This window comes from Protopterus annectens, chromosome 16.part0 (assembly GCF_019279795.1).
Source record: "Protopterus annectens isolate FY-2018-M chromosome 16.part0, PAN1.0, whole genome shotgun sequence".
Classification (NCBI taxonomy): domain Eukaryota; kingdom Metazoa; phylum Chordata; order Ceratodontiformes; family Protopteridae; genus Protopterus; species Protopterus annectens.
The window spans coordinates 713372536-713391096 of record NC_056750.1 but is presented as its reverse complement, the minus strand read 5'-3'; the positions used below and the strand labels follow the sequence as shown (position 1 = coordinate 713391096).

General features: G+C 44.3%; 1 protein-coding gene across 2 annotated transcripts in view; it reads left to right on the top strand.

Annotated features, from left to right (window-relative positions):
• The window catches only part of LOC122790475 (zinc finger protein 521-like), a 3214752-nt gene that overhangs the window by 2639275 nt on the left and 556916 nt on the right, over nt 1–18561 (top strand). For both annotated transcript variants that reach the window (XM_044058016.1, XM_044058015.1), the window contains exon 32: nt 15556–15651. In XM_044058016.1, the coding sequence (XP_043913951.1) occupies nt 15556–15651 (96 nt within the window). The remainder of the gene's footprint in view (nt 1–15555; nt 15652–18561) is intronic.

The window sequence follows — 18561 nt, the reverse complement described above, 5'->3', positions numbered from 1 at the left end:
TGACTTGCATATTAAACCAATGCCATCTTCTTCTTTAAGGCCTAAAACTCTATCCATGCCTAGAATACCGACACCCAGACCGCTTGGTCAGGCCCCTATGCCTAAAAAACAAATGATAAGAATGGCTGAAGACCTTATTACTGTAATCAGAGGAAGCCACCCTTCCCCTCTAAGAGACCTAGGACTGATTTTCCTTCTGATTCTTCTGATTAGGACTCTGAAATTTCTGTTTCCTCTGATGACCAGGATTTACCCTTATGTACCTATGAGGATTCTGATGCAGAGGGCACCACTCCCTCTGCTTCCCCTCCAGAGGATTTCTCTTTGGGTGAAACATTGCATACTCTTAGGGAGCATTTTCACTGGGAAAGTCCGGATTTCTCTGACTCCAAAAAGAGGCTTAGGGATTTCTTACTCCTGCCCCAACACAGGCCTTTAGCTATCCCTCCTGTACTGGACATTGTTGATGATGTCTTCTCAGAATCTAGCCTAGCCCGACTCCTTTACCTCTTGCTCCCAGAAAACCTGATATGTATTACAGGGTTCCTGACTCTCACAAGTTCCTCTTTAAAAATCCTACTGTGGATCCTGAGACCATTTCACAGGGACCCAAGGGCATTAACGCTACTACTGTCAAAAATCCTACCCCCTCTGATAGATGGGGTAAGAAGGTATACACTTCTGCAACCTTGGCCATTAGGGCCTTAAACTGCCAGTTTCATATGTTAAAGCATCAGCAGCATGTTATTGGATTACTTCAACAGAAAATGATGTTGATTCCTGACTGCGCTGAAAATAAATATTTACAGGATTTAATGCATTCTGCTAAACAAGTTGGAAACATACTTTGCAATGTGGTGTTGATTCATTAGAGGCATCTTGCAGGGCTGCTGTCACTGGGTCTGTACTTAGAAAGCATGCTTGGCTTAAGGAGCAATTTCTGCCAGATCATGTTAAAGCTAAATTGCTGAATGCTCCCTTAAACCAAGACCGCCTGTTTGGCAACAAAGCAGAAGTACTTAAAAAAGATGGAGGAAAAAGCTAAATCTATGCAAACTGTTAAAGATTTCCTGCAAGTACAGCCTCCCAGATTTAGTTGGCATTGGCCCTCTAAGAATTGGTCCTTTCCTGTCTCTTCCAGGCCTTCTCAGTCCAAACCCAGAACCAGCAGAACACCCAGACTTCAGTCCCAAGGTACTCACAGGACTAAGCAGTGGGGGGGCTCCCACTTCCAAAGCAGGGAGTAGTAAGACTCTCCCCCTATGGTAAACTGTCTCAATGACTTAACTTTAAACTTTCCAAGCCCTGCACAACTGACTCTTCCTTTAGGGGGAAAGATTGTCCTGCAGGCAAGAAATTGGGAACTCATTACCCAGGACAAATGGGTTTTAAGTATAGTTTCCCAAGGATACAGATTCCACTTCCACTCCATTACCACTCCCCAAACGGTTGGCCAGATTTACCCCCCCCCCAAATCAGTGGGCAGAGGCTCAAAAGCAAGTTCTCTCTCTCTCTTTTAAGCATTAGGGCTATTCAACCTGCCCCAGAAGAAGAAGGGGGACAAGGTTTCTACTCGAGACTTTTTCTGGTACCCAGAAAAGACAATTCCTAGCGTTCTGTCCTGGACCTGTCTATCCTAAACACGTTTTTGGTAATCCCAAAATTCAAGATGCTAACTCTTCATCAGCTGCTTCCTATGGTAGGCAAAGATGCCTGGTTGGCAACACTGGATTTAAAGGAAGCCTACCAGCACATCCCAATAAGGGAATCTTGCAGAAGATACCTACGCTTCAAAGCAGGCTACATGCATCAGTTCTCTGCACTGCCCTTTGGCTTATCTACTGCGCCCAGGGTATTCACAAAGTGCCTAGCTCCAGTCATTGCATTTTGCAGGCAAAGAAATATTCAAATATACCCATACCTGGACGATTGTCTAATTCAGGCAGAAAGCCAGGACATAAAATCTGCTGGCATTTGTAAAGAAATTGCTACCTTCTCTGGGGTACACCATAAATGAAAAGAAATCACATGTTGTACCCTGCCAACAAATTTTATTCCTGGGAGCAAGCTTGAATACAACTTCCCTGATGGCCTACCTCACGCCAGAGAAACAAGTTCATTTGACAGCCTACTTCAAACTACTGGCCGCAAAGACCCAGCTTACTACAAGGAAAATACTGCAAGCCCTGGAGTTCATGGCCTCTTACATTCTACTAATTCTATATGCAAGACTGCATATGAGGAAACTACAATGGTATCTAAAAAGCCCATGGTGTCAAACATTTTCAGGATCTAGAATCGATTTCTATCGTATCTTGTCTACAGATAGAGTTCCTTTGGTGGGCAGAGGCCTGCCACCAAAACAAGGGACTGCCATTTGCTCTACCCCCTGCCGCTCAAACCCTAACAACAGACGCATCAGACTATATATGGGGGACTCACTTGGCAGGGAAGTGCATTTAAGGCAAATGGAACCCAAGTGAAATGCACCTGCATATCAATCAAAAAGAAATGTTAGCTGTACAGAATGCTCTGATAGCCTTCAAGGACCACATTCTTCCAGGACAATTATTGGTAAAGATGGACAAACACTACTGTTATGTGGTACATAAACAAGCAGGGAGGAACCCACTCATATCCTCTCTGCAGACTAGCCATGGCTCTGTGGAACACAGCCTTGAGCTACCAAGTGCACCTACAGGCTCAGTTCCTGCCAGGAAAACTAAATACACTGGCAGACGACCTAAGCAGAAATCTCATGGACCCACACGAGTGGAAACTGGAACCAAAGCTATTCAACATGTTGAGAATCAAATGGGGGAGCCCAGAGATAGACCTGTTTGTCTCCCCCAGAACTACCAATTGGACAAATTCTGCACAAGGACTCCCCACAAACAAGCTTGGAAAGTGGATGCCCTATCCTTCACCTGGAAAAACCTATAAGTTTATGCCTTTTCTCCTCTGCCTCTTCTCTCCAAGATACTACTAAATATCAAACAGTACAAGCCAAGGACAATACTGATTGCACCAGACTGGCCACACCAACACTGGTGTAACCCCTGTTGTGCAGTGTGTCACTGCTGGCACCATGGCACCTGCCTCAGGCCCCTGCCCTGCTGTCCCAGCAGGAGGGCCAGATTCAGCACCCACAGCTTCAAACCCTGAACTTGGCAGCCTGGCTAATTACCTGATCTCTCCGTTACCATCCCTCAGTAAGCAAGTGATGGATGCCATTCTGTGGAGGCAAGGAGGCCTAGTACTAGAAAAGTGTATGCTGAAAAATGGAAAATATTCTGTTCCTGGAGCAAACTCAGGAGATGGGCACAGCAGCACCCAATTTACCTCAGATTCTTCAATACTTAACTGAGATGCTTCACAAGGGCCTTTCCTTTTCCTCCATCAAAATTCATGCCTCAGCCATTTCAGCTCATTACAATACAGAACCACCACTCTTCTCTCATCCACTGTGGAAGCAGTTCCTCAGAGCGGCCAAAAACTTAAGACCACGCAGGAGAGACCCTACTCCAGCCTGGGACCTTAACTTTGTATTTGAAAAGCTCACTCTACCTCCCTTCGAGCCAGGTGCAAATGCAGAGTTGAAATTCCTTTCTTGGAGAACAGCCTTCCTTCTAGCCATCACTTCAGCAAGAAGAGTGTCTGAATTACAGGCTGTCATGGGAGTGGAGCCTTTCATCATCTTTCATGCGGACAGGGTGTCCCTCTGGACCAATCCCTCCTTCATGCCCAAGGTGGTATCCAGTGTGGCCCTTAATCAGTCCATTCATTTGCCAACATTCTTTTCTAATCCACAGAACAAAGTGGAATGGATACTGCATTCCCTGGACGTGCACAGACAACTTAGATTTTACTTGGACAGGACTAAACCTCTCAGGAAATCTGAACAGCTGCTGGTTGCATTTGCTGCAGGGGCAGAGGGGAAGGCCATTTCAAAACAAACCATTTCTAAGTGGATAGGCCACTGCATTAATTTCTGCTATCAGCATGATGGAAAACCTACCCCACAGGGAATAAGACCACATTGAACCAGGGCTGCATTTACCTCTACAGCCTTTCTCAGAGGTGTCCCTACCAGAGACATCCTAGAAGCTGCTACCTGGAGTTCTGTACATACCTTCACCAAGCATTACCACTTGCCAATTTTTTCTAAATCCAGAGCTGGCTTTACCACTGCAGTCTTGCAGGGCCTTTTAGCTGGTCCTAATGCTATCTAATTACCTCCTCCCATCCTTAACTTTGGGAATCTACCCAAATGTGATGACTGCAACAGTGAAACATGAAGAACATAGTACAGTTGTGTACACTTACAATAAATGTAGATGTTTGAGTGTATTCACTGTTGCAGTCTTGGTTACCCTCCCTCCAGCCCCCTGACTTCTATTGACTATACCTCTATTCTTGTTTACTATGCTTAAAGCTTTTTGGTGTATTTGCTTTTTTGTTGGAGGCGTAACCTTGTATATAATTGCTTCCCATTATGAGGGCACCTGACATCTGGGGCAAGAAAAACTGATGTAATGTCATCGGCTGCATGCTTTATACCCTTGACTACCTGACGTCATGGAAGATGAGACAGCAACCGACGCAGGACCCAAGACTTTGATAATCAGGCCAACTGAAGGTTACTGCAAGCAGATAACCCAAATGTGATGACTGCAACAGTGAATACACTCGAACATCTATATTTATGGTAAATGTACACAACTGTACTTTGTCACTTCTGTGCTTTGTTTAATGCCAGAACTATCCGTCGTCGGGCTCTTATTGTAGCCAGATATTTTCATTTACAGTCCTCGAATTCCAATATGGCTTCGGTAAGCCATCCAACAGCAGATCTTCTGAAAAAAAGATAGACAGAGACAGACTGCATGGGTTCAAACCTGCCTACAACGCTTCCGTTAAGCTAGTCGTCAGTCCTTCGGTACTCAGTGAGGCGCTTTCACATCCCCTGATGCCCGCTTCAGTTGATTTGCAGGCCGCTACTGAGACCCTTTCAGAGTCTGGTATGCCGCAAAACTCGTCTTCGTCTAAGGATCCTGCCGTCATGTCTACCTTGCATGGGTCCACAGCCACTGAGCAGGCACCGGCTTCCAAAGAAGACCTTCGCACCACCGAATCACGACATAAACCGACATCTTCTTTCACAACTACCGTTCTTTCAAAAACAACTGAGTTCCTTAGGCCCAGGGTTCGATCCACACCCAAGAAACCGACTTCCCACTCTCAGGTGCCTGCTGCCTTGCCTCAGTCTCAAATGCTTAAAGTGTTGGAAGACCTTATCATGCTAAGAGAAAGCGAAGCTACCCTTTCAAAAAGGAAAAGAGATCTGTCCCCAGTAGTTTTGTCTGAACAAGAGTCAGATGAATCTGATGCATCTGACTATGAAGGCATGCAACCCCTCTCCACTTTTGAGGATTCTGATGCAGAGGAATCCATTCCCTCAGCCTCTCTCCCAGAGGATTTTTCCTTTGGGGAAATCCTGCATACTTTAAAGGAGCATTTCCAGTGGGAGAGTCAGGACTACCCTCAGTTTAAAAAGAGACTCAGGGAATTCCTTTATATTCCCAACACAGACCCTTGACCATCCCCCAGTCCTGGATGTGGTAGATGATGTTTTCCTTGAATCCAGCTTGACTCCTGATGTCATGCCTCCTGCTTCCAGAAAACCAGACCGGTACTACAGAGTCCCTGACTCACACAAATATCTTTTTAAAAATCCAACAGCTGACCCTGAGGTCATTTCTCAAGGGCCAAAAGGGATTAAAGCCACCTCTGCTAAGAATCCCACACCCTATGACAGGGATTCCCCAGCATTGGACAGATGGGGTAAAAAATTCTACACCTCAGCTACTCTTGCTATCAGGGCACTAAATTGTCACTTCCATATACTTAAATATCAGCAACATACCTTGGAACTCCTTAAACAAAAAATGTCTTCTTTTCCTGCTTGGGCAGAATCTAAAGATATACAAGACTTAATACATTCTGCAAGTCAAGTATCTAAACACACTTTGCACTGTGGTTTTGACGCCCTAGAAGCTTCTTGCAGGGCAGCAATCACTGGATCTGTCATTAGAAGACATGCATGACTTAAGGAACAACTGCTGCCAGACCATGTCAAATCTAAATTGTTGGATGCCCCCTTGCACAAAGTTAACTTATTTGGCACTAAGGCAGAAGAGGTCTTAAAAAAGCTGGAAGAAAAAATCAAAATCTATACAAACAATTAAAGATATCTTACACGTCCAGCCCCCTAGGTTCAGCAAGCATTTTCCCTCCAAGCACTGGTCCTTTCCTGCTCTGAGTAAACAGGCCCAGCCTAGGCCCCCGTGGAAATAGACCCCCCCCCCTCAGACAGCTTCCCCCAGGGAATGCAGAGATCTATGCAGTGGACTACCTCCACTTCAAAACCAGGGAGTTGTAGCCACCCCTTTATGGTAAGAACTCATAATGACTCGCCTTCTCCCGACCTCTCCTCTGCCCACCTTCACTTACCCCTAGGAGGAAAACTCTCCTTTCACTCAAGCACCTTGGGCCACCATTACCAAGGACCAATGGGTTCTGAACATTGTGTCTCAGATATACAAATTCTCCTTCCACACACTTCCAACACCAAAAGGGTTCCAAGATCTACCACCGAATCACTGGGCAGAGGCTCAAAAGCAAATCCATTCCCTGCTCTCTTTGAGGGCAGTAGAGCACGTTCCTGCAGAACAGATAGGCCTTCTACTCCAGATTTTTTCTGGTGCCCAGAAAAGAGGGCACCTGGCGCCACATCCTCGATTTATCCATTCTACACACCTTCCTGGTGATCCCAAAATTCAAAATGCTCACCCTCCAGCAGCTGCTATGCATGCTGTCCAAGGACGCTTGTCTAGCCACCCTTGCTCTAAAAGAAGCCTGCCTCCACATTCCAGTCAGGGAATCATGCAGAAAATATTTCAGCTTCAAGGCAGGATCTCAACACTTTCAGTTCTCTGCGCTTCCCTTTGGCTTATCTACTGCTCCCAGTTTTTTCACAAAATGCCTGGTTCCAGCCATTGCCTTTTGCAGACAAAGAAATATTCAAATTTACCCGTACGTAGACGACTGCCTTATTCAGGCAGACAGCCAGGAAAAGCTGCTTAAGCACTTGGCCTTTGTAAAGAGCCTACTAACCTCCCTAGGGTAGACAATCAATGAAAAGAAATCCAGACAGGTGCCCACCCAATGGATAATCTTCCTGAGAGTAAGTCTGGACACATCATCCCAGATGCCATACCTTACACCTGAGAAACAAATTTTCCTGTCAGCTTACTTCTCTCAACTAACCACCAGGCCCCAGCTTTCTGCAAGGAAAATCCTGCAAGCTGTGGGGTTCATGGCATCTTGCATACTCCTCATTCCATATGCCAGACTGCATATGAGGAAACTTCAGTGGTACCTAAAGAGCCTTTGGTGTCAACACTCAAGACCCGGAAACTCTTCTACTTATAATTCCTTGTCTCAGAAAATAATTTCTTTGGTGGGCAACAGCATGCTCCCACAACAAGGGACTGCCCTTCTCCCCACGCCCCACCACCCAGACCCTCACCACAGATGCATCAGACTATGCTTGCGGTGCACATTTGGATGGCAGGTGCATACAAGGCCAATGGAGCCCACAGCAAATCCCCCTGCATATCAATCAGAATGAGATGATGGCTGTGCAGCACGCCTTGATAGCTTTCAAACCCCCTCTCTCTCCAGGGGTTCTCCTTATGAAAACAGACAACACCGCTGTGATGTGGTATTTCAACAAGCAGGGAGGGACTCACTTCTACTCTCTATGCAGGCTGGCCATGACCGTTTGGCTCACAGCCTCTTCCATGCAACTACACCTGTTAGCACAAATACCTTCCAGGGTCTCTCGACTCCCTGGCAGACCAATTGAGCAGAAACCTTCTGGACCCACACAAGTGGCAGCTCAACAGAAGTACCTTCACCTTAATAACTCAGAAATGGGGAATTCCAGTGGTTGACCTCTTTGCCTCCCACACCAACCATCAGTTCAGCAAATTCTGCACCAGGGAGCATCACTGCATGGCTTGCATAGTGGATGCCCTGCCTTTCCCTTGGGTCATCCTCTCGGTCTATGCCTTTCCTCCCCTACCTCTCATCCCCAGGGTTCTGCTCAAAATAATGGAGGAAACATCAAGGACCATTCTTATAGCTGCAGACTAGCCCCGACAGCACTGGTAGCCCTTGCTGCGCAGCCTGTCCCCGCTGCCTCCATGGCATCTTCCTCAGATTCCAAACCTCCTGAGCCAGAGGGAAGAGGAATTCATACATCCCCAATTGCAGACACTCAGTTTGGCAGTTGGGCTTATTCATTAACCCCGAACCAGTCTGCCATCCTCAGTAAACAGGTTCTGGATGTTGTCCATGAGGCCAGACACCCTAGCACCTTAAAGTCTTATGCAGATAAATGGAAAAGGTTCTACACCTGGATCCAGGCTAAGGGGGCCAATACAGCACAGCCCTCCATCCCTCTCATCCTGGATTATTTAGCTGACCTACTACACAATGGCCTCTCTTTCTCTTCTATAAAAATTCATGCCTCTGCTATTTTTGCTCATTTTCCCACTGTGCAGCCCCTTTTATCACACCCTTTGATCAAACAGTTCCTCAGAGGGGCTAGCTACTTGAGGCCCCCCAGAAGGGCACCAACACCAGCTTGGGACCTTAACTTTGTCTTGGAAAAGCTCACCCTGCCTCCTTTCGAACCAGTTTCTTCTGCAGAGCTAAAATTTCTCTCCTGGAAGACAGCCTTCCTTCTGGCCATCACTTCAGCCAGAAGGGTTTCTGAGCTGCAAGTACTCATGGCTGTGAAACCCTTCATCTTCCATGCAGAATGCAGACCGGGTATCCCTCAGAACTAACCCATCCTTCATGCCCAAGGTGTTTTCCAATGTGGCTCTCAACCAGTCCATTCATTTTCCCACCTTCTTTCCTAATCCCCAGAATAAGGGGGAAAAGATTCTTCACTCTCTAGAAGTGCACAGACAGCTCAGATACTATCTGGATAGGGCTAAATCCTTCAGAAAGTCTGATCAATTGCTGGTTAAGCTCTGCTCCAGAGGCAGTAGGCAAAGCCATCTCCAAGTAAACCATTTCCAAATGGATAGCACACTGCATCTATTTCTGCTACAAACATCATGGTAAGCCTCCCCCCAAGGAGGTCAGGGCACACTCCACCAGAGCAGCCTCCACCTCTGCAGCTTTCCTCAGAGGAGTCCCCCACCAGGGACATCCTGGAGGCTGCCACCTGGACAACTGTTCACACTTTTACCAAGCATTACCACCTGCCTCTCTTCTCCAAATTCAGGGCAGGGTTTGCCAGTCAGTCTTCCAGTGGTGGGGTTCTTCCATCAGATCCTGGCCTCCTACTTTGGGGGCTCCTGACAGGTTAGGGCAAGAAAAACTGATGGAATGGCGTTGTCTGCCTTACTTTATACCACTGACGACCTGACGTCAGCCCTCAAGCGGCAGCTACTGACACAGAAATACTGAGTCTCTGGTATTTGGGCTGGCCGAGGGCTACCCTGGCAGGGATAACCCAAATGTGATGACTGCAACAGTGAATACACTCGAACATCTACATTTATGGTAAGTGTACACAACTGTACTTTATATATAGAAGTAAGTGTTTAATCAGTCCATGCAAGAAATTGTTACCTGATGCAGTTATTTTAAGTGTTGCTGATTTCTCATCATGTTTTGAACACTGCTGTTTTCCTGCTCTTCCTAACATCATATTAAAGTCTGAAAACAAATTCTGAAACACATTCATTCAAAAATTAATTAAATTATTCAGGAGTCTTCTGTTTTATTTAAAATGGGATTCAGTCAGCAGCCAGCTCCAATTCTAAAATAGAATGCACATAAGACAATTCTTTACATAGACATAGGAGCATATGTACAATACTGAGCAAGCGACCACAGGGAAAGTAAGGGGCCTAGCCATAGACTTTACTGAGTGTCTGCATAATTATGTACATGTTGCTGGAGAGTGTTGTAGTATGACAAAGCTGTTCAGTGCAGATTGTATCTAGATTTGGAAGTACGCTAGGCTTGAAATCAGAAACACCACTTTCTCCATTACTTGAGTACCAAAGTAATTTTGTTTAAAGTATACTACTTGCTGTGGCTTATTTATTTATTTACATTTGTTGACCGGGAGAGTTTGAGTGGACACAGGTCCGTTTTCAGCGGAGGCCCGGGGAGAAAAGCTCCACATTAAGTATTACTTAAATTATACAGTTAAAAACATAGCAATTAAAATATAGAAATGAGTCCATCTGAAGACGTAAGACAAGAATAAAACAGATGTAAAACAGCTGTAGAACATCGTACAATTTTAAAATATGGTGACATATACTAAACATGGTTACAAATGTAGTTGAGATACATCAGTGAACAATTGATAAAATCTGTTTTTGAGGTACATAGCCATTAGCAGTTGTTGCTACAAAAAGTTAGCACTATGTGGTAGGTAGCTGGCAACATGAATAGCCAAGCTTGCTTAAGAGTAGGTTGTTTATAGGGGGCCGAGAGAGGCAGAGGGTGGGTGGAGTGGATGGTATTAGAAGGGGTGGGTTTGCAAGGGCATATCTGGCAAGTTTTTAAGTGTGATTTTAGTAAGGATTTGAAGTGGATGCAAGAAGTTACAGAGGTAATTGAGGATGGGAGGGAGTTCTAGAGTTTGGCTATAGTGCTGGAGAATAATGCTTCTCCAGCAGAGTTATTGGCTCTTGTGACCTGTAGCAGGTTTTTATGGCTGGATCTTAGTGGTCCCGTGGTTAGGTAGGGTTGGAGTAGATTCTGGAGAGATGGGACTTTTTGTGGTTGGTTTATTAGTTTGTGGGCGAGTGCGAGCTGGTGCCGTTGAAGGAGCTGGGGGAGCTCTAGCCAGCCCAGTTCTGCTAGTGAGAGACAGTGGTGAGTACAGTAGGAAGCCCCTGTGGCGATTTTGTTGTAGCAGGTTTTGAGCTTATTTAGGTCGCATTGTGTAAGGTTAGTAAATATTGGAGAGGCGTAGAGTAGGGTGGAGATAAGATGAGACTTTGCTACCGAAATTTTAGCTGCTTTGGTAAGTAGTTGCTGATTTCTGTATAATGCTCCTAGTTTTTTGTGCACTTTTTTGAATGGTCATGGAAATGTGAATGTCAAAGTTCAGTTTGTCTTTTTCTACTCCTAGTAATTTGGTGTGTTCTGTAGGATGGATGGTGGTGTTTTCTTTTGCTGTGATGTTAAAGTGAGAGCTGTCTAGGTTGGAAGATTAGTAATTTTGTTTTGTTTGGGTTGAGTATTAGTTGGGCATCGGATAACCAAGTTTTAATAGAGGAAAATGCGTCCTGTGTGACTTTTTGCAGATTGGGTAGAGAATGGGCTGTGCAGCTGACGGTTGAGTCATCTGCATATTGTATGAGTGTGCCATGTGTTGTGGCTGAGGCTAGATTATTGGTGAAAATCGAGGAGAGTAGGGGTCCCAGGATGGACCCTTGGGGAACCCCTATGGAGACTGGTAGTTGGGAGGATAGGTCGTCCTGCCAAACAACTTCTTGTTGGCGGTCAGATAAGTAACTTTGAAACCAGTTGATGACTGGTTGAGAGAAGGATAAGTTATCGAGAAGAGAGATGAGTTGTTTGTGTGGGACCATGTCGAAAGCTTTAGACAGGTCTAGGAAGGTAGCTGAGGAGAGATGACCTGCATTTTTATTTTGTAGTATAGTGTTAGAGAAAGAGTAAGGCAGTGGTGGTGCTATGGTTAGGTCGGAAACTGTGTTGTGTGTTGGAGAGGAGGTTGTTAGCAAGGAGGTGATCTGAGACTTGAGAATGGATGCATCTGTCTAGTATTTTGGAGAGTGACAAGAGAATAGCTATGGGGCGGTAATTGGTTAGATCTGTGGAGGGGCCTCCTTTGTGTAGGGTGATTGTGTGTGAGACTTTCCATAGTGTGGGAACATCTCTTTCTGACAGAGATCTGTTAATCAAGAGTGATACTGGGCAGGATAGAGCGTCAGCTGCAAGTTGAAGGTATTCACTTGGGAGGTTGTCTGCTGCTAATCTGGTGGGTTTAAGTTTAGTTAATAGTTTTATTTTGGAGGTAGGAACAGGAGATAGAGAAGCTAGTGTGGAGATTGTTAGTTGTAGTTGATGGTGTGGGTTTATGGGGAGGTTTGTGTTGTCTGGCTAGTGATAGTACGGTTTATGTGAAGTGATTGTTGAAAGAGGTAACAATATTTTCGGAGGAGTGATTTAAGTTAGGAGTGGGTGTACTTTAACTGGGTGGAGGATGGAGTTTATTGAGGACCAGAATTGTTTGGGGTTATGTTGGGAGGAGGTAAGGGCAGACTGATAGTATTGGATTTTGTCCTGTTTTATAAGCATTTTTGTTCTATTGTGTAGTTCTAGGAATTTTTGCCTAGTGGAGGGTTTTTTGGTTTCGCGCCAGTTGCCCCAGGCTTTATCCCTGTTTTTAATTTTTACTTAGTGTTTTTTTGTAGCCATGGGGGATGGTTGGGCTCTAGTTCAGGAACGTCTTATGGGGTTGTGGTTATTAAGGATGCTTAGGAATGCTTTATTAAAGTAGTCAACTGCGTCATGTAGTCTGAGGTATTTTAGAGGTTGTCAGTTACAGTCTTTTAGGGATGAGCTGATTGAGAGTGGGTTGAAGTTATTTTTTTTTGCGTATTTGACGGTATATGATTGGTTTTGCTTTATAAAGGTGTTTTCTTAGTAGGAAGATTGGGGAGTGATCACTGAGGCTATCAGATAGGCAGCCTGCTATATATGACTGGGGGCTCTTCTTGACTAGTATCCAATCAAGGGTAGTGTGCTTGTTGGAGTTTTCATTTATCCTAGTAGGTGACTGGACTAGTTGGGTGAAGTCATGATGGTTTACATGATGAGTTGGGTGGTTGCTAGAACAGGATTGCCAATCAGTGTTGAAGTCTCCTAGAATTAAAGTTTCTTGGGGTAGGTGGTGGGTAGTCCAGCTGAGGAGGTTTTCAAGTGGAGGGATGTTTTGGCCAGGTGGGAAGTAGCAACATATTATGTTTAGGGTTTTATTTTGGGTTTATTTTAAGGTTGGTGTATATTATTTCTTCCGTACCTATTTGAGGAGCTGCAAACTTTAAGATCTGGATGTCTAGATGCTGTTTAAATATTATAGCTATACCATCTCCTTTTTTGTTTAGTCGGTCTACTCTTAGTATATTATAACCGGTAGGGAGGATTTGCTCATTAGTAATGTGTGGTTTTAACCATGTTGCTGTAAGGATCACTACATCAGGGAAGTAGACGTCTATGGTGGCATGGAGTTCATGCACCTTGTTGCATATACTTCTAATATTTAGGCTTACCAGAAGAAGGTCGGTTGGCTTTCTATTGGCTGCGATTTGGGAGAAGATGTGGTTTGTAGTCTGATTATGAGGGAAGGGGTTGGAGATTGAGGGGCCAGGATTGGGATGGATGTCTCCACTGAGTGCTAGTTTGGATATGGATGAGATTATTAGTTTTATAAATTTCTGGATATGCTTGCTTATAAGGGAAGTTTTTTGATTGTGTTCTGTGGGTAATAGGTATGGTGGTAGGGTTGTTATGTTAAGTTGTGGGGTTGTTTTTACTTTAGGTATTGTGGTCTGTAGTCTGTATAGAGGGTGGGCCGTGGTGGTGCAGCGGTTAGCGTTGTCGCCTCACAGCAAGAGGTTCTCCCGTTGGATTCTCAGCTGGAGCGCCTTCTGTGTGGAGTCTGCATGTCCTCCCCATGGTTTAGTGATGCTAAAGACATGCAGGTAGGTGTGAGCGTGAATGGGCATGCCTTCATTGAAGGTTGGGCATCGGGCTGGCAACTCTGCACCATAAAAATCCACTGCCAATCATGAGCGGACCGGAGTTCTGCTGTGGTGACCCCTAACCGGGAAAAGCCAAAATACTTTTTTAGTCTAAATAGAGGGTGTATTGGGACGGTTGTTGACCTGATGGGAGAGTAGTAGAGTAGAGGTGGGATATGAGTGGTGGTGTGTGTGGTGGTACAGTGGTAGTGGTTGAGTGCGAGGATGGAGGTTTGGTAAGATGTGATGTATGCAAGGAGTGTGCATGCAGTGAGTATAGGTATGGTGTGCTTGTACATATTAGCTGAGTAGGAGGGATAGTAGTGAGAAGCTGTAGGAGGTAGTATAGGTGTAGTGATGTTATAAGTCGTTTGAAAGGTGGGTGTGGATCCTGTTTGTAATAAAGGTAGGACCACTGGGGGTGGGTTGGAATTTGGGGGCAGGGAGGCGAGCGAAGTGGGCAGTAGATGAAGGAAGACTATCAGTAGGTTTAGGAGCCAATTTAATGGGAAGAAGCTAGTAAAATACAACCATAATACAAGGTAGGATAGACCCTTCCATGGCATTTTCATTTTGAGCCCTTATGGAGTACTGGGAGATGGGTAGGAGCACTACAGGGTTTAATAAAAATAAAGTGTTCTGCATAGGGTTTCAATAGTTGGGAGAGAAGGGAAAAATGCTGGGAGAGATGGAAATTGTTCAGCTGGTTGTTTAAGGTACAGTGCTCAACAGGGTTTCCTAGGTACCCTGTCTAAATAACAGGACAGTTTAATAGATTGTAACAAGTTTGGAATTTACAGAAACATCTAACATACTTTGTTTCAGACTGTTTGTAGCAATATTCTGTTGCCGTTTTCTGAGGGAGGAGATCTCAGTATATAGCTGTAGGACAGGATACTCTGTATTTCAGTTAAGATGGAAAAATACAGATTTACTGGATAGAATTCTAGGAGGGAAAAGGGCAGAGCAGAAAACAAATAAGGTTACGTGGAGCTATAGTTGTGATTGTAGCAACATTCAGTGCTATTGAGTTACACATAAGAGATAACTAACCTAAGCAGTAAAAAACACAGTTCAGAACAAATGCACAATATTGTCTGTCTTTGCTTTGCTAAAACGTCTTTGCTAGAGACTCCTTAAATGATAGCAATTCAATTTTTATAGTTGGATATTAAATCACTTTAACACATATATCATTTAGCATAAAAGTAGCTTAGTGCCGTATAGCTTCAGTGGAATAAAGCCGATAACAGTGCTTAGCGCTGTCATGCAAGAGATCCATATATTAAACTATACAACATTTAGCATTTTAGTGACTTAGTGAACAATATATCTTGCAGCAGAATAATTCAGAGAACAGTGCTTAGCGCTGTTTTTGCGAGTGAAAAATGTTGTAAAGCAAACAACATTCAGCATGAAAGAAAGGCTTAGCCCTGGCATTTGCTAATGAACTGTGAGGTAAATGGAATGCATGGCTGCAACTTGGAAAATGTGATTTTGAAACTTGGTCTTCTAACAAAAACAGACCCTGATGTTAACAGTGGTCTTTTTGGTATAAACATTAGCAAATATCTGGAGAAATTTTTAACTGTGCAAAACATAGAGATTTAGTTGTTCAAAACATGAGGCTTCTAAGTTTATGTGTTGTAACAAGTATGTCTTTGTTTATTTGACATTGCAGGAGTAGTTAATGAAAAAGTGCATTATGATCACCTCATCCAAAACACAAAAGGAAATGATCCTAAAGTGACCAAAGCACCTTCAGCGAATCATTTAGGTAAGGAGGGAGGATCTTTTGGTATTTCTTTGTCAAGCAGGCAAGTCTGGGGATTGTAAAGGTCATGTATCTGAAATTTAGCTAAGCCTTTGAATAGATGTTAAATACTAAAGAATATAAGTGCAGCATTACACTTCCAAGCCTTAGTGTCTTACTGGAGTTTAAAGTTTAGTTTTAAGTTCAGGCAGTGGATTACCTTGTGGAAAAATGTTTTGCATATCAATAGATTTAATTAACAAGTGGTAAATTTGGAATATTCTGCCTGTAGTTTACAAACTGATGGCAAACTTCCAGGTCATTCTGTTTAGGGTCCTCCCCCTACCAAATCACTTCAAGAAAGCATATTCATGCAACAGTGATGCCATATTTTGTCATCATAAAAAAGGTCAGTTTCATATTGTGCATGATCCTCTGCAGCAGTAAGAATGACCACAGTATGCAGGAGCCATTTCTGCATCACCAGTGTCTATCCCAAACTCATTCTCCTCCCTTCTGTCCCATAATGCCCCATGCTTCTCTCTCACCAGATCTCATTTATCATGTACCATACAGTTTTTCAAATTTCTCCAAAATAGCCTTCCTCAAAATAGCTGCCGACAGCATTGCCTTCCCAATCTCCATCCTTATAAATTGGTCCGTCCATGAAGCCTATGTCCCTGTAGTCTGGCGACATGCATACATCATCCCTCTCCATAAGGGTGGCAAAAGCAGACACCACCAATTTCAGACCCCTTGCCATCCTTTCCTCACTTTCCAAAATCATGGAAATCCATTCACAACTAATGCCATACCCACTCACAACAATCTTCTCTCTCCTACTCAGCTTGGCTTCCGCCTTAGGCACAGCACCATGACTGCCCTTCTGTCCTTTCTTGAGACCATTAACCAAGCACTCGACTCTGGAAGGCTTGTATCTACCCTGATGTTCTTTGTGTTTCACTGTTGCAGTCATTACATTTGGGTAATCTGCTGGCAGGTTGCCATCAGTCAGCCTGAATTCCAAAGTCTTGAGTCCTGTGTCGGTTGCTGTCTTCTCTTCTATGACATCTGGTCGTCAGGGGTATAAAACATGCAGCTGACGCCATTTTTTTAGTCTTCCTTGCCGCACGGTGCCCGAAGCAGAAGCATTTCGCAAGTGCCGGTCGGCCGACTCCTAAAGTATTTGAGTTTGAGTTTCAGAACCGAAGTCTTCACTAAATCCAAGTACCCCATTGGGGAAATTTTCTTCTTGCTCCATACCGATGTCAGAAAAAGTTAATAATTGTATTACTTGTGGGAAGCAAATACCTCATAAGGATTTCCATTTATGCTGTATTCCTTGCCTAGGCCCTAATCACAACGTGCCTGGCTGTCGGTTTTGTGCTAGATTTAACCAACGCACTATTAAATGTCAGTATATCTTTGCCTCAAAGTATTTTGGAAACAGATTTAACTACCCAGAAATGTTGTCGGATAGCAATCCGACTACCTGAGTACATAAAAAAACGCAAAGAAAAGGACAGAGAGAGACGAGGTCCAAAACCGACGACAAATCTTCTCCTACGCCAGTCGCCGGTACTCAGTGAGGTGCTTTCTCAGCCCCTGAAACCTGCTACTTTCGAGCCGCAGGCCCCTACCGACACCCATGTGGAGTCCGGCATGCCGCGAGATACTCAAAGTATCGGACCCACGGATGTATCTCCCTCAGATGGGTCCGGAGCCGCTGAGCAGACACCGGCTTCTGAAGGTGTATTCAGGCCTCAACATTTGTATATCAAACCGATGACAGCTGCAAAACCAAAGACAAAAGCAACTTCTAAAACTAAAAAAAGACACATGAGCCATATGCACAGGCCTCTATGCCTAAAAAACAGATGATTAAAATGGCTGAAGACCTTATTACCTTGATCAGGGGTTCCCATCCCCCTCCATATAAGAGGCCTAGGCAAGACACTGATTATGAATCTTCAGATCAGGTTTATATTTCTTCTGATTCCTCTTCTGATCCCTCTTCTGATTCTTCTGATCAGGAATTATCTATACCTCCCTATGAGGATTCTGATGCAGAGGAGTCTATACCATCTGCATCACCTCCTGAGGATTATTCATTTGGAGAAACCTTGCATACTTTGAGGGAGCATTCTCACTGGGAGAGTCAAGACTTCTCAGAATCAAAAAAGAGGCTCAGGGTTTTCCTTCTCCCCCCTCAGCACAGGCCTTTAGCCATACCCCCTGTTTTAGACATTGTGGATGATGTGTTTTCGGAGTCAAGTTTGACCCTTGACTCCTAATCTCCAGCTCCGAGCAAGCCTGACCGATATTACAGGGTCCCTGACTCTCATAAATTTTTATTTATAAACCCTGCTGCTGATCCTGAAACTATTTCAGAGGGTCCAAAGGGAGTTAAGGCCTCAACAGCAAAAAATCCTACCCCCTCTGACAGAGATTCAAAGACAGTGGACAGATGGGGAAAAAAAGGTGTATACATCTGCAACCTTGGCAATCAGGGTCTTAAACTGTCAATTTCATATGCTTAAATATCAACAACATGTTATGGGATTGCTGAAACAGAAAATTATGTTGATTTCTGAATGTGCAGAAAATAAAGAATTGCAGGAATTATTGCATGCAGCTGAACAGGTTGGAAAGCATACTTTGCAATGTGGTTTTGATTCCTTAGAGGCCTCCTGCAGGGCCGCAGTTACTGGATCTGTGATTAGGAGGCATGCATGGCTAAAGGAACGAAATTTGCGTGATCATGTTAAAGCTAAATTGCTAGATGTACCTTTACAGCATGAAACTCTGTTTGGTATTAAGGCAGAAGAGGTTTTAAAGAAAATGGAAGACAAGGCTAAGTCTATGCAAACTGTAAAAGACGTCTTACAAGTGCAGCCACCAAGATTCAGTAGACACTGGCCTACAAAAAAATTG